Genomic DNA, 16,568 nt, shown 5'->3' with positions numbered 1-16,568 from the left:
GTGCAGGGTTACAACAGGCAAAAACGATCTCCAAAGAGCTACATCTACTGACTAGGTAATGTTTCACAATTCACACCTATCACAAGTTCGTTTACCATCAAATTGGCTTCGTAAAGGTGAAAATCTTGCATAGTGTACTTTTAAGAGGTAAGAAAAAACTGTTGTCGGCTTGCTTGAAGCAGGTCAGGTCACTTAAAAAAGTCGCATCAAGAAATATGTTAACTTTGCAATGTAAACTTGTCATGGGTATTTCATTTCAAGTGTTTTTTTAATTTGTTTTGTGATTCTGGTCACCTTGTATTGTGGAAGTGGTAGAAGAAACACATACAGCACACTGGACATTTGTCATCATGATTTAATCACACACACACATTTACAACATGCAGTCCATCCAAAGCCCGCCCTAACCCTCTCTCCTCCAATCACAACCTTCCCCACGGTGCCCCGCCTATCTCGGAATGCTCCGGTGCCTTTACCCATTGGTGGAACCCCCTGTCAGTTAGAAAGGATGTTACTATTACATAGTAATAAAAAAAAGCAGCTATCTGTTCAATGATTGGTTTATTTCTCAAACTCTGGTCCGAAAATGACAATGATTATTTGGAGTGTACAATGCAAGGCTTTAGGATGTGTGTAGTGTGTATGTAGTGTATATGTGTGTGTATTCAATGCAAGGCTTTAGGATGTGTGTAGTGTGTGTGTAGTGTATATGTGTGTGTATTCAATACAAGCCTTTAGGATGTGTGTAGTGCTATGACTGTCAGAGGAGATGTACAATTCAGGCATGTTCTCCTTTAGTGAAATCCAGGTGTGTCTCTCTCTCTCTCTTTCTCTCTCTCTCTCTCTGTGTGTGTGTGTGTGTGTGCGTGTATGTGTTTCGTTGTCCTATCGCACACACACGCTCTCTCTCACATACAGAAAATAAAAAATGACATTTTAGGTCACTGCTTATTGGCTAGTCTTGTCCTGCTCTTCTGATTGGCTGATCAGTGGCAGGAGGAGCCTAATAAGCTTTATACCCTCCAGGAAATAAGCATCTCCACCTAAAAACAACACACAAAGAGTGTGTGTGTGTGTGTGTGTGTGTGTGTGTGTGTACAGTGTATGAGACATAAGGACTAGCACAGCACTGAAAAAAGTTTCAGTGTGTGTTTGTTTAACCGTTTAAGAGCTGTGGGGACTGGTGTGACATTCAATTAATACACACACACAGTCATAGGCACCAGACAGCCTGTGTAGCAATGAGAGTATGACCTTCAGATGACGCAGGTGACCTTCATCTGATCTCTGAATGACCTTCAGCAAAGAACCTCAACGACCTGTCCAGGATGGGCACCAGTCAGACCTGACATTACCATGGCAACCACGCTGGCAGCTGCAACTTAGACTCCGCCCTCAGGCAGGACGAGCAGAGCTCAGATGAAGCCCATCAGCTGCCAGGCATGACTAACCGATCAACAGGCATGACTAACCGATCATCAGGCATGACTAACCGATCATCAGGCATGACTAACCGATCATCAGGCATGACTAACCGATCAACAGGCATGACTAACCGATCATCAGGCATGACTAACCGATCAACAGGCATGACCAACCGATCATCAGGCATGACTAACCGATCAACAGGCAGATGAAGCCCATCAGCTGCCAGGTAGGACTAACCGATCATCAGGCATGACTAACCGATCATCAGGCAGACGAGGAGATGTTTGAGGTGGTCTGAGAGGGTGCTCGCACACTTACGGGTTCAAGTCATATTATGGTGTGTGTGTGTGTGTGTGTGTGTGTGTGTGTGTGGACTGGTTGTGGTTAGGGGAAGCAGGCTTTCAGTATAATCTTCTTGCAGGCTGTAAAGTTGACAAATCAGCATCAGACTGTGTTTACGGTTTACATTTTTTGTTTGTTTGTTTGTTTTTTGCCAGCGTTGAAAGTGTTTGGTGGGGAGGGATTGGTCAACGTTGGGGAGTGATACTGTACAGTTCATGAATATTTATATATTTATACGCTTTAAACCCCACCCCTTCATGAATATTTATATATTTATAGGCATTCCTGCAGGTGCCACCATAATAATGGAATGACAGGTTTCCATGGTGATATCTTCATCTTTCACCTCCGCAAGCATTTCATCTTCAGCTGCTGAAACAAACAGAGAGATAGAGGAGATAGAGAGAGGGATGGGGAGATGGAGAGAGAGATGGGGAGAAAGATAGATGAGAGGGGGATAGAGGGAGGGTGGGGTAGGGGCAAGGAGAGAGGGGTGGGGGCAGATAGAGGAGTAAAGGATATCATTACCATGACCAGTTCCTATACCCACTGACCAGCTCTCACACACACACACACACACACACACACACACACACACACACACACACACACACACACACACACACACACACACACACACACACACACACACACACACACACACACACACACACACACACACACACACACACAGGTGGAGATACTCCTCTCCTCTACTCCATCCCTCTCCTTGTCTGTGCTTTCCTTTTTCAACTTTAATCCACTCCTCCACCTCTTCTCTCCTCTCCTCTCCTCTCCTCTCCTCCATCTCCACCTCCTCTCCTCCACCTCTCCTCTCCTCCATCTCTCTTCTCCTCCCCTTTCCTCCATCTCTCCTCTCCTCCATCTCCACCTCTCCTCTCCTCTCCTCTCAGGGCAGGAAGTGTCTGTCTCCTGACTCACTACAGCATCATGGGAAATGTAGTTTATTGGATTCCCCAGCTGTGTAATCAGACATGCAAACATGCCTCCTGAGATTCAATCGATCAGACAAACTCTCAACTCTCAAAAATGTCTTAACAGAATCATAACATTTAGATGACAGGAGTCCTCAGCTCTAACAGCTGATAGCTCTCTGGTGATGGCCATTCACATATCCAAGAAGACTAATATTTGACTCATAATCTTGATGGGCAGTTATCCAAGAAATCCAATTGGTCCTGACCATGATGAGGGGTGTGTCTAACACTGTCTGCTTCAGATCTGATTGGCTGTCTTCATGATGGGTGGCTGTCTATGGCTTTTGATTGGTATTTCATCATGATGGACAGTTATCCCATCGAATCAAATCAACTGACAGGATACAGGCACTTACTTCTTGTCCTGTTTGGCTCCTCCCCTGATGGCCACTGATTGGCTGTTCTGGTAGAAGCCGCCGCCCCCTCCACCCCGCAGCATGTTGGGGTGTGTAGGAGACGCAACAGGGGGCTGGCCTGGACGAATGGGCTTCGCTAAACACACACAAACACACACAGGGATTTCATAGTTAATATGTCTGTGTGTGTGTGTGTGTGGGGAATGCCACAGGGGGCTGGGCTTCGCTGGACATGCAGACACACAGGGATTTCATAGTTAACATGTGTATTTATGAGCGTGTGTGTGTGTGTGCGTGTGTGTGTTTTTTGAGGTAGGTGTGTGTGTGTGTGTGTGTGTGTGTGTGTGTGTTTTGATGTGTGTGTGTGTGTGTGTGTGTGTGTGTGTGTGTGTGTGTGTGTGTGTGCTGACCGATCTGAGCGGAGTGGCCTCTCTTGGCCATGTTCTTGGTGTGTGTGTGTGTGTGTGTGTGCTGACCGATCTGAGCGGAGTGGCCCCTCCTGGCCATGTTCTTAGTGTGTGTGTGTGTGTGTGTGTGTGTGTGTGTGTGTGTGTGTGTGTGTGTGTGTGTGTGTGTGTGTGTGTGTGTGTGTGTGTGTGTGTGTGTGTGTGTGTGTGTGTGTGTGTGTGTGTGTGTGTGTGTGTGTGTGTGTGTGCTGACCGATCTGAGCGGAGTGGCCTCTCCGGGCCATGTTCTTGGTGTGTGTGTGTGTGCGTGTGTGTGTGTGTGTGTGTGTGCTGACCGATCTGAGCGGAGTGGCCTCTCCGGGCCATGTTCTTGGTGTGTGTGTGTGTGTGTGTGTGTGTGTGCTGACCGATCTGAGCGGAGTGGCCTCTCCGGGCCATGTTCTTGGTGTGTGTGTGTGTGTGTGTGTGTGTGCGCTGACCGATCTGAGCGGAGTGGCCTCTCCAGGCCATGTTCTTGGTGTGTGTGTGTGTGTGTGTGTGTGTGTGCTGACCGATCTGAGCGGAGTGGCCTCTCCGGGCCATGTTCTTGGTGTGTGTGTGTGTGTGTGTGTGTGTGCTGACCGATCTGAGCGGAGTGGCCTCTCCGGGCCATGTTCTTGGTGTGTGTGTGTGTGTGCGTGTGTGTGTGTAGGTGTGTGTGTGTGTGTGTGTGTGTGCTGACCGATCTGAGCAGAGTGTCCTCTCCGGGCCATGTTCTTGGTGTGTGTGTGTGTGTGTGTGTGTGTGTGTGTGTGCTGACCGATCTGAGCGGAGTGGCCTCTCCGGGCCATGTTCTTGGCGCGCACGGCCTCCTTGATGCGTGTGTGTGTGTGTGTGTGTGTGTGTGTGTGTGTGTGCTGACCGATCTGAGCGGAGTGGCCTCTCCGGGCCATGTTCTTGGCGCGCACGGCCTCCTTGATGCGTGTGTGTGTGTGTGTGTGTGTGTGTGTGTGTGTGCTGACCGATCTGAGCGGAGTGGCCTCTCCGGGCCATGTTCTTGGTGTGTGTGTGTGTGTGTGTGTGTGTGCGCTGACCGATCTGAGCGGAGTGGCCTCTCCAGGCCATGTTCTTGGTGTGTGTGTGTGTGTGTGTGTGTGTGTGCTGACCGATCTGAGCGGAGTGGCCTCTCCGGGCCATGTTCTTGGTGTGTGTGTGTGTGTGTGTGTGTGTGCTGACCGATCTGAGCGGAGTGGCCTCTCCGGGCCATGTTCTTGGTGTGTGTGTGAGTGTGCGTGTGTGTGTGTAGGTGTGTGTGTGTGTGTGTGTGTGTGTGTGTGCTGACCGATCTGAGCGGAGTGTCCTCTCCGGGCCATGTTCTTGGTGTGTGTGTGTGTGTGTGTGTGTGTGTGTGTGTGCTGACCGATCTGAGCGGAGTGGCCTCTCCGGGCCATGTTCTTGGCGCGCACGGCCTCCTTGATGCGTGTGTGTGTGTGTGTGTGTGTGTGTGTGTGTGCTGACCGATCTGAGCGGAGTGGCCTCTCCGGGCCATGTTCTTGGCGCGCACGGCCTCCTTGATGCGTGTGTGTGTGTGTGTGTGTGTGTGTGTGTGTGTGCTGACCGATCTGAGCGGAGTGGCCTCTCCGGGCCATGTTCTTGGCGCGCACGGCCTCCTTGATGCGGTCCACCTCGGTCTGGTAGCGCTTGCGGTCGCGCGCCGCGTTCTCCTTCGCCTCCTTCAGCGCCGACTCCAGCGCCTTCACAGAGATAAGAATGTTTACAAGAACTCCTCAACCTAAACCATGTTTGTGTTTGTGTGCCATGGGGTCACCATGGGGTCACCTCCACATTCCTAAGGCCAGGATGGCAACTAGAGTTAATTATATATGTAAGCTATAGTAAATGGTTAATACAATGGGAATATAATAATAATATAATATAAAATTTATCCCACACCTTCACCCGCTCCGCCGTCGCACGCAAGCGTTTCTCCAGCTTGGGCAGCTCGCAGCGCAGATCCGCGTTATCACGCACCAGCTACACAGCAGAATAACAACAACACATGGCTTATTTAGTGTGTGTGTGTGTGTGTGTGCGCAGACGTTTCTCCAGCTTGGGCAGCTCGCAGAGCAGGTCTGCGTTATCACGCACCAACTACACAGCAGAATAACAACAACACATGGCTTATTTAGTGTGTGTGTGTGTGTGTGTGTGTGTGTGTGTGCGCAGACGTTTCTCCAGCTTGGGCAGCTCGCAGCGCAGGTCCGCGTTATCACGCACCAGCTACACAGCAGAATAACAACAACACATGGCTTATTTAGTGTGTGTGTAGTGCTGTGCGATATGGACAAAAAGTTATATCCCGATATAGACAATTCTACTCCACGATAACGATATATATCCCGATATAGCATTTCTACTTAAAATTATATATTTACAGCCACACATTAATGCAAATTTTTCTTATAATTTCTAAAAAAAAAAAAATTAACAGTTGTGGTTGTGTACAGTAGGTGTAATTAAGTGCCTGTCACTTTAAGAAATACGTGAGAGAAAATAATGACGTTAAACCCAATAGTAAGCCTAAATAGCCTAGATTGGTTAGCAACACATTTGAGAGATGCAAGTGAGCAAATCAACTTGATATTATCCTATACTTGTGTGTTACAAGCATCACGTAAACGAGCAGTATGTCTCGCTGTTAATAGCACTGCTGCGCATACCAGTGTGTGTGAGGGGGGGAAAGACGCACAGCCACAGGCTAGCTTTTAGGGGAGACCTGCCTTGCGCGCACCGCTTCTTCAGAACACAGTCATTCTTAAACGTATTGTAAAGTAGGCTAACATTAGGTGTTGTGACATTTTCAATTTCAGGGTATTGCAATACTTTTGTTGTATCGGTGCACCGTGCAACACTAGTTTATGCCGACGTCAAAAAAGTTTAATTTGTTTACTATTAGCTGCCTGCAGCGTTCATTTGCCTGGCCACCCATCCCGAGTCAGTAAATTAAGTTTACGTTGCCCGCTGCCAGAAGCGGCAAGGCACCTGCAGTTAAATTGTCTGAGCAGTCACAGCCACACAAGTTAAAATTACGATATAAACGGTAGAGGACTGTATCGTATACATTTTTCTGTCGTACAACGATATATACCGTAGTATCGCACAGCACTATGTGTGTGTGTGTGTGTGTGTGTGTGTGCGCAGACGTTTCTCCAGCTTGGGCAGCTCGCAGAGCAGATCAGCGTTATCACGCACCAGCTATACAGACATCAGAATAACAATACATGGCTTATTTAGTGTGTGTGTGTGTGTGTGTGTGTGTGTGTGTGTGTGGAGTGTGGAGTGTGGAGTGTGTGTGCGCACATACCTGTTTGTGGACCTTGGTCAGCTGTTCCAGATTGTTCTCCAGGAAGGAGATCTTCTGCTTCTGAGCAGCACTACCTCCAGTGTCATCAGAGTCCATCTCTGCACTCTACACACACAAACACACACACATTGAGACACACAGACATATTATATATATATATATATATATATATATATATATATATATATATATATACACACACACACAGAAGAGAATACACATAGAGGACACAAACAGATGCACATCTATATGCACATGGTTATCAGGCTTGTGCACAATTCCAAATTTTAGAATTTGCCTCCATTAAATTCATGAGTTGGAATTTGAATTGAATTGGCCCCACCCCACAGGAAGTTGAATTTGAATTTGAATGGGAATGACAGGAAGTGGAATTCAATTCATGGCAATTCAAAACAATTCCAGAGTCACATAACAGGAAGAATGTGTTGAATCTCAGATAAATTCCGTTCAGGGAAAATTACATTAGCAATGTAATTGATTACTGTTTTCAATTATAAATTGTGTGTTTGTCGAGATCATATCTGACACATTTTGTGAAACTTAATTGTTAAACACTGCAAAAAAGGGTGTCTAAAAGCAAGATAAAAACACTAAATCTGAGGTATAAGGTACTCAAAACAAGTGACATTTTCTGTCCATGCAGCAAGATAATTTCAATTTGACAAGATTTTGTGAATTAAGATAAATAAAAAATCTAGAAATAAGCATGTTTACACAGGTATTTGGAAACTTAACATAAACTGAAATGGCTGGTTTTAAGATCAAATTACTTATAAGTAACATGCTGGTTGTAAAATGAGGTTACTTAAATTAAAACAGCCTCAGATTATATTCCTTTTTTTTTTGCAAGTATATTTTCTGGACTTTTTGCCTTTATTCAGAAACTGTAGGACAGTGAAGATAGACAGGAAGCGAGTGGGCGAGTGAAAGAGTTGGGGAGGGATTGGGATATGACCGCAGGTGAGATTTGAACCGGGTCCCCGTGGGTACTTGGACGAGTACATTGGTACTAATGCTGTAACATGTTGCGCCACAGTGCCACAACTTGTGACAAGTCTAGATTACGTATTTAAAGTTGTTACAGCCTCAGAATAAGTTAAATATAAACATAAGCATAAACTGCTGATTTTAAAATTATCATCTTAAATTAAGTAAAATTTTCTTGTTACTGAATCTTAAAACAAGCTTTATTTTGATGAGAATTTGAGGGACAGATGTAAAAGATCTCATTTAAACAGTATTGACCTCATTTGAAGATATGGTTGTGCTTGATTTCAGATAGTGTAAAGTTGCACTTTACAAGAAATTCACTCTTAAAACAATATAAATGATATAACACTTCTGATCTATTGAGAATCAAATAATTTGCAGTGTACCCTTAAATTACGTTATATGAATTGATTTGAATTTCATTGAATTTCAATTCTACTTCCCTTAATTCAAATTGTAATTCTGCATCCTGTTTCTGACCTCAATTCAAATTCAATTCAAACTCAAGAATTGAATTGGAATTTAGGAGTCATTCTCAATTCAATTCTGAATTTTGCACAAGCCTGATGGTTACACTAAAACACTACTGAATAAAACACACACTTACCTTTTTCACTCGTGTTGCCAAATCCTGAACAAAAAGCTTCCGTAGGTTGTGCAAAGTCTGCAGCTCCTTTGCCTGTAAACACACACACACACACACTTTGAGTAAGATCAGTGCAGAGAGTAGATGTCTGAGAACAGTGTAGACAAGATTACTGGTGTGTGTGTGTGTGTGTGTGTGTGTGTGTGTGTGTGTTTAGAGTTTTCACTGCCCCCTGGTGGTGGTTGCACACTTACCACAGTCTCCTCCAGCCCCTTGAGATCCTGTCTGGCCTGCTCTCGCCGGTCCTGCATCACCCTACACACACACACACACACACACACACACACACACACACACACACACAGTTAACTTGGTCTGTAAATGTTCATGCACGAGCTTAGTGTGGGCACGAGCTCTCCTTCTGTACCTTACGTCAATCAGTAACCTGGCACTTAATTGGCTAAGTTTAAGTAAAACGGCACCGGAAACAAGCCCCTTGAAACGCCATGTTGAAGCCTGAAAAAATCGTTCAATTTTGGCAATTTTCACTAGCCTAGCATTCCCATCGAAATGAATGGGGGCGGGACTTGTTCACTTTCTCCAGTTCTTATAATACCTCCATGACTGGCGCCAAATGAAGACCCCCATTCTCAGATATTTCAGACATTTCAGATACATGTATGTTCTCAGACAATTCAGATGTGCCATTTCAACACACACACAACTATTTATTGGCCAGGTTTGCGTAAACAAACAAATTTGACTCCAGTTAATCTTTGCTCTCAAAGTGCAACACTCAACACATAACATAAAAGAATGACAACACAGAGCAGTACGAATAACACAGAGCAGTACGAATAGACTGCAGGCCAGTATAATGAGGCTCCTATGAGAATAAATACAGTGTGTAACAGTAGCTTGAGCCTCTCCTGGTGTGTGTGTGTGTGTGTGTGTGTGTGTGTGTGTGTGTGTGTATGTGTCTTACGTGAGTTTGTGCAGTTTACGGGTCTTCTCCTGGTCTGTCTGTGTGTGTGTGTGTGTGTGTGTGTGTGTGTGTGTGTGTGTGTTCTAGGTGTGTTCGTTCAGCTTATGGGACTTCTCCTGGGCTGTGTGTGTGTGTCTTACATGAGTCCGTGCAGCTTGCGGGTCGTGTGTGTGTGTCTTACGTGAGTTCGTGCAGCTTGCGGGTCGTGTGTGAGTGTGTGCGTGTGTGTGTCTTACGTGAGTTCGTGCAGCTTGCGGGTCGTGTGTGTGTGTGTGCGCGTGTGCGTGTGTGTGTGTGTCTTACGTGAGTTCGTGCAGCTTGCGGGTCGTGTGTGTGTGTGTGCGTGTGTGTGTGTGTCTTACGTGAGTTCGTGCAGCTTGCGGGTCGTGTGTGTGTGTGCGTGTGTGTGTGTCTTACGTGAGTTCGTGCAGCTTGCGGGTCTTCTCCTGGTCGTTGGATTTGAGTTTCTCGTGCTCCACTCTCAGACGCTCCTGTTCCAGCATGATCTTCTGGTTCAGACTGAAACACACACACACACACACATTAATACACCTGTACCTGTACCTGTACCAGCTGACACTGTGTGTGTGTGTGTGTGTGTGTGTGTGTGTGTGTGTGTGTGTGTTTGGTGTGTCCCACTGATCCCTCAAGCTGCTTGTGTGTATTTCTCTTTCTATGCATGTGGATTTCTGTGTGTGTGTGTGTGTGCGTGTGTGTGTGTGTGTCGTATTCCTGTAGCTCAGTGATGGCCTTCTCTTTGTGTGTGTGTGTGTGTCGTACTCCTGTAACTCAGTGATAGCCTTCTCCTTGTGTGTGTGTGTGTGTGTGTGTGTGTGTGTCGTACTCCTGTAGCTCGGTGATGGCCTTCTCCTTGGAGTCCAACTCGTCTCTCAGGCTGCTGATCTGCTTCTGGTGAGTCTCTCTGTGGCCCTGAATCTGCTTCTCCACGGCCTCCTACACACACACACACACACACACACACACACACACACACACACACACACACACACACACACACACACACACACACACACACACACACACACACACACACACACACACACACACACACACACACACACACACACACACACACACACACACCAGAGGGCAGTGAAAACATCACACACGCACACAAGTTATACAGACGCATGTAAATCAAGTAAATGACCAAAACAAAACACTGTAACTCTGTGTGTGTGTGTGTGTGTGTGTGTGTGTGTGTGTGTAATTGGCACCTTGACTTCGTTGGCAGACTGAATCTCGTTCTCCTTCTCCATGGCCTTGACTTTCTCTGCACACACACAGAAAAAATCCACATTATTCAAACAAATCTACATCCATATGAGTGTGTTCCACTTCACACTTACTTAAAACTACATTTCCCATGATGCTTTGCAGTGTGTGTGATTTATTCAGTATGCAGTTCTAGCTTTGTAGAATGGCACATTTATAAAGGTAAGCAAAACTTGTCATTTGCTAGACAGGGTTCACACTGTTCAAAGTGTGTGTGTGTGTGTGTGTGTGTGTATGTGTGTGTGTGTGTGTGTGTGTGTGTGTACCGTGGGCACTGAGTTTGACCAGCTCCTCGTTAAGGGAGTCAACGTTCTCCTCCAGCTGCCTCTTCTTCTGCTCCACATTCTGCAGGTACTCGGACAGAGACTTGATCTTGGCCTCATGCTGAGAGAGAGAGAGAGAGAGAGAAGAGAGAGAGAAAGAGAGAGAGAACGAATGAGAGAGAGAGAAGAGAGAGAGAGAACGAATGAGAGAGAGAGAGAGAGAGAGAAATGAATAAATACAGAAAGACAGAGTTGAAATGCATCGTAACGTCATAATTGAGAGCATGGTAGAAGGAGTATTTTTTTCAGGGTTTCTCGTATACTTGAGCTTTTATTCCCCACTGTCTGCCCATGTTAATATGCTCCCGTAAATATCCGCTATTTGAATACGCTCATACTGTAGCATTCGCTAACCATTGGACTGGGCCGTCTCTGTGCAGTTGTCCTGTTGCTACCCCCTTGCCCTTCCAGCAAAACAGAGGTTCCAAAGCATCACTTTGCTTGTTTTAAGGTGCATGTGCGACTAGAGTGATGCTAACATACTATTTCAATTTCAATTTCAATTTCAAAATTGAAATTAACATACTATCTCAGTAACTGCCCCTTAAAATCGCTAGAAAACACCTGGCACACCGGAAAAACATGACAGTACCAGCACTCATTAATGTACAATCCCTGCAGGCAGCAATAGTCATACCTCTGAGATGCATTCTAATAGTGGTACCTGTGAGATGCGTTAAGGTTCTAATAGTGGTACCTCTGAGATGCATTCTAATAGTCGTACCTCTGAGGTGCGTTAAGGTTCTAATAGTGGTACCTGTGAGATGCGTTAAGGTTCTAATAGTCGTACCTGTGAGGTGCGTTAAGGTTCTAATAGTGGTACCTGTGAGATGCATTAAGGTTCTAATAGTGGTACCTGTGAGATGCGTTAAGGTTCTAATAGTCGCCCCTGTGAGGTGCGTTAAGGTTCTAATAGTGGTACCTGTGAGATGCGTTAAGGTTCTAATAGTGGTACCTGTGAGGTGCGTTAAGGTTCTTATAGTGGTACCTGTGAGATGCGTTAAGGTTCTAATAGTCGCCCCTGTGAGGTGCGTTAAGGTTCTAATAGTCGCCCCTGTGAGGTGCGTTAAGGTTCTAATAGTGGTACCTGTGAGATGCGTTAAGGTGCTAATAGTCGCCCCTGTGAGGTGCGTTAAGGTTCTAATAGTGGTACCTGTGAGGTGCGTTAACGTGCTAATAGTGGTACCTGTGAGATGCGTTAAGGTTCTAATAGTCGCCCCTGTGAGGTGCGTTAAGCTTCTAATAGTGGTACCTGTGAGATGCGTTAAGGTTCTAATAGTCGCCCCTGTGAGGTGCGTTAAGGTTCTAATAGTCGCCCCTGTGAGATGCGTTAAGGTTCTAAAAGTCGTACCTGTGAGATGCGTTAAGGTTCTAAAAGTCGTACCTGTGAGGTGCGTTAAGGTTCTAATAGTGGTACCTGTGAGGTGCGTTAAGGTTCTAATAGTCGTACCTGTGAGATGCGTTAAGGTTCTAATAGTGGTACCTGTGAGGTGCGCTTAGGTGCTAATAGTGGTACCTGTGAGATGCGTTAAGGTTCTAATAGTCGCCCCTGTGAGGTGCGTTAAGGTTCTAATAGTGGTACCTGTGAGATGCGTTAAGGTGCTAATAGTGGTACCTGTGAGATGCGTTAAGGTTCTAATAGTCGCCCCTGTGAGGTGCGTTAAGGTTCTAATAGTGGTACCTGTGAGATGCGTTAAGGTTCTAATAGTGGTACCTGTGAGGTGCGTTAAGGTTCTAATAGTGGTACCTGTGAGATGCGTTAAGGTTCTAATAGTCGCCCCTGTGAGGTGCGTTAAGGTTGTAAAAGTGGTACCTGTGAGATGCGCAGCTGGCAGGCGGCGAGCTCCTTGTCGCTCTCGTCCATCTTCTTGTTGGAGTCGGCCTGCGTGCTCTCCAGCTGCCGACAGCGCTTGACCATGCTCTTCACCTCCGACTTGAGCTTGCTGATGAAGAGCCGCGCCACCGTGAACTCCTCATCCATCACCCCACTGCCCTCATGCTGCTGGGGGGGGGGGGGGTTGGAGAGAGAGGGGGAGAGAGAAAAGAGAAAAAGAGGGACAGAGAGAGAAGAGAGAGAAACAAGAGATGGAGAGAGAGAAGAAAAGAGCGCAATAGGGAGAGATTCAGTTCTGTTCATTGCTGTGACTCCTTCCCCTTTGACTCTTGCCTCCATGAGCTTGTTACCTTGATGTCGTTGTTGCCCACGGCGATGCCGATCTCTGCCAGGTCTTTGAGTAGTGATGACATCATCTCGGTGACGCGCTTCTTCTGGTGATTGGTCATCTCCTTCAGCTTCTGCAGCTCCGAGTCGATGGACGTCAGGACGATCTAGAGAGGACACGACATGTTACCTTACGAGTGTGTGTGTGTGTGTGTGTCGTACTGATTTCTGGTTGAGCTCCTCGCTGAGGGCCTCAAACTGGCGGCTGCGCTCCTCCACCTCCTCCTCCTCCTCCTCGTGTGTGTGTGTGTGTGTGTGTGTCGTACTGATTTCTGGTTGAGCTCCTCGCTGAGCGCCTCAAACTGGCGGCTGCGCTCCTCCACCTCCTCCTTCTGTGTGTGTGTGTGTGTGTGTGTGTGTGTGTGTGTGTGTGTGTGTGTGTGTGTCGTACTGATTTCTGGTTGAGCTCCTCGCTGAGCGCTTCAAACTGGCGGCTGCGCTCCTCCACCTCCTCCTTGTGTGTGTGTGTGTGTGTGTGTGTGTGTGTGTGTGTGTGTGTGTGTGTGTGTGTGTGTGTGTGTGTGTGTCGTACTGATTTCTGGTTGAGCTCCTCGCTGAGCGCCTCAAACTGGCGGCTGCGCTCCTCCACCTCTTGGCTCTTCTGGTCGTAGTTGACGGCGAGCTCCTCGAGCGCCTGCAGCACCTCCTTCACCTAATAGTAATAATAATAATAATAACAATAATATTAGCAATAATAATAATAACAATAAGAAGAAGAAGAAGAAATGTTGGGTGTGAATATGTGTGTGTGTGTGTGTGTGTGTCTGTGTATCCTCCTTCACCTAATAATAATAATAATAATAATAACAATAATATGAAATGTTGGGTGTGAATATGTGTGTGTGTGTGTGTGTGTGTGTGTGTGTGTGTGTGTGTGTGTGTGTGTGTGTGTGTCTGTGTGTGTGTGTGAATGTGTGTGTGTGAATGTGTGTGTGTGTGTGTGTGTGTGTATCCTCCTTCACCTCCTCCTTGGACGCCTCGTTATAATAATAATAATAACAATAAGAAGAAGAAGAAGAAATGTTGGGTGTGAATATGTGTGTGTGTGTGTGTGTGTGTGTGTGTGTGTGTGTGTGTGTGTGTGTGTGTATCCTCCTTCACCTCCTCATTATGTGTGTGTGTGTGTGTGTGTGTGTGTGTGTGTGTGTGTGTGTGTGTGTGTGTGTCCTCCTTCACCTCCTCCTTGGACGCCTCGTTCTCCTGCTGCAGGCGGCACAGCTCCCCCTGCAGGCTCTCGTGGTCACGCCGGGACGACGCCAGCAGCTACACACACACAGAGCAGGGGACACGGCACACAGGTTAGCACACACACACACACACATATACACACACACATATACACAGAGCAGGGGACACGGCACACAGGTTAGCACACACACACACACAACTAGAACCATAGCACACAGGTTAGCAGCTACACACACACAGAGCAGGGGACACAGCACGCGGGTTAGCGCGCACGCACACACACACGCCACAAACACGCACACGCACAAACAAACATACACACACACACAACTAGAACCATAGCACACAGGTTAGCAGAAATGCAACAGACAGGTTTGCGCGCACGCGCGCACACACACACACACACACACACACACACACACACACACACACACACACACACACACACACACACACACACACACACACACACACACACACACACACACACACACACACACACACACACACACACACACACACACAACATACACACACCTCTTCCTGATCGAGCATCTGCTCCTTGAGTTTTTCTGTGAGTTGAGACTGCTGGTTAATCTCATCATCCTACAGCGAGTGAGAGAGAGATTGGGAGGGAGAGAAGAGAGAGAGAAGGAAGAAAGACAGGGAGAGAGAGAGAGATTAGGAGGGAGAGAAGAGGGAGAGAAGGAAGAAAGAGGGCGAGAGAGAGAGATTGAAGAGGGAGAGAAGAGGGAGGCACATTGGCATGGTTATAAATATGCTTCTCATCTTCCACAACTCATTTCCTAGGACTGATCAGCAGGGATCAAGCTAATAGATCAGACCAACATCTCAGCAGACACACGTGTGTGTGTGTGTGTGTGTGTGTGTGTGTGTACCTTATCGTCCAGCTGCTTGTAGAGCTTGGCCAGCTCTCGGTCCCTCTCGGCGTCGGACAGACGGGCCCCAGGCACGCTGGGGATGCTGGGGATGCTGGGTAATGACGGCGTGGAGGCGGTCTTATCGTTCAGCGCGTTATCCAGCACCTCTGCATTAGCCTTCTCCTTATCAAACTGCTCATCCACCGGCACACTCTCACCTACAACACACACACACACACACACACACACACACACACACACACACACACACACACACACACACACACACACACACACACACACCTCCGCGTTAGCCTTCTCCTTATCAAACTGCTCGTCCACCGGCACACTCTCACCTACAACACACACACACACACACACACACGCGTTAGCCTTCTCCTTATCAAACTGCTCATCCACCGGCACACTCTCACCTACAACACACACACACACACACACACACACACCTCCGCGTTAACCTTCTCCTTATCGAACTGCTCGTCCACCAGCACACTCTCACCTACAACACACACACACACACACACACACCCCCCTCCGCGTTAGCCTTCTCCTTATCAAACTGCTCGTCCACCGGCACACTCTCACCTACAACACACACACACACACACACACACACCTCCGCGCTAGCCTTCTCCTTATCAAACTGCTCATCCACCGGCACACTCTCACCTACAACACACACACACACACACACACACGCATTAGCCTTCCCCTTATCAAACTGCTCATCCACCGGCACACTCTCACCTACAACACACACACACACACACACACACACACACACACACACACACACACACACACACACACACACACACACACCTCTGCGTTAGCCTTCTCCTTATCAAACTGCTCATCCACCGGCACACTCTCACCTACAACACACACACACACACACACACACACACACACACACACACACACACACACACACACACACACACCTCTGCGTTAGCCTTCTCCTTATCAAACTGCTCATCCACCGGCACACTCTCACCTACAACACACACGCGCATACACACACACACACACACACCTCCGCATTAGCCTTCTCCTTATCAAACTGCTCATCGACCGGCACACTCTCACCTACAACACACACACACACACACACACACACACACCTCTGCATTAGCCTTCTCCTTATCAAACTGCTCATCCACCGGCACACTCTCACCTACA

The 16,568-nt window shown here is 47.2% G+C and overlaps 1 protein-coding gene across 7 annotated transcripts in view; it reads right to left on the bottom strand.

Annotated features, from left to right (window-relative positions):
* Positions 1-339: 339 nt before the first annotated feature.
* Positions 340-16,568, bottom strand: part of kif5ba (kinesin family member 5B, a) — a 30,989-nt gene continuing 14,760 nt past the window's right edge. For 3 of the 7 annotated variants that reach the window (XM_062530754.1, XM_062530759.1, XM_062530760.1), the window contains 17 exons: positions 15,384-15,583; positions 15,022-15,090; positions 14,473-14,559; positions 13,829-13,948; positions 13,260-13,403; positions 12,889-13,077; positions 11,019-11,136; positions 10,695-10,750; positions 10,301-10,410; positions 9,874-9,975; positions 8,726-8,786; positions 8,493-8,564; positions 6,875-6,979; positions 5,464-5,544; positions 5,129-5,264; positions 3,125-3,260; positions 340-2,142 (listed from right to left, as the gene is read on the bottom strand). In XM_062530754.1, coding sequence (XP_062386738.1) covers positions 2,136-2,142; positions 3,125-3,260; positions 5,129-5,264; positions 5,464-5,544; positions 6,875-6,979; positions 8,493-8,564; positions 8,726-8,786; positions 9,874-9,975; positions 10,301-10,410; positions 10,695-10,750; positions 11,019-11,136; positions 12,889-13,077; positions 13,260-13,403; positions 13,829-13,948; positions 14,473-14,559; positions 15,022-15,090; positions 15,384-15,583 — 1,793 coding nt within the window. In that variant the 3' untranslated portion in view covers positions 340-2,135. Of the gene's footprint in view, positions 2,143-3,124; positions 3,261-5,128; positions 5,265-5,463; positions 5,545-6,874; positions 6,980-8,492; positions 8,565-8,725; positions 8,787-9,873; positions 9,976-10,300; positions 10,411-10,694; positions 10,751-11,018; positions 11,137-12,888; positions 13,078-13,259; positions 13,404-13,687; positions 13,745-13,828; positions 13,949-14,472; positions 14,560-15,021; positions 15,091-15,383; positions 15,584-16,208; positions 16,262-16,568 lie in introns of all 7 variants that reach the window. The other 4 variants (XM_062530755.1, XM_062530756.1, XM_062530757.1 and 1 more) reach the window with 4 other exon arrangements.

The sequence above is a fragment of the Sardina pilchardus genome, chromosome 2 (genome assembly GCF_963854185.1).
Source record: "Sardina pilchardus chromosome 2, fSarPil1.1, whole genome shotgun sequence".
Classification (NCBI taxonomy): Eukaryota; Metazoa; Chordata; class Actinopteri; order Clupeiformes; family Clupeidae; genus Sardina; species Sardina pilchardus.
The sequence above is the reverse complement of the archived record's forward strand: the minus strand, read 5'-3'. Positions and strand labels throughout refer to the sequence as shown.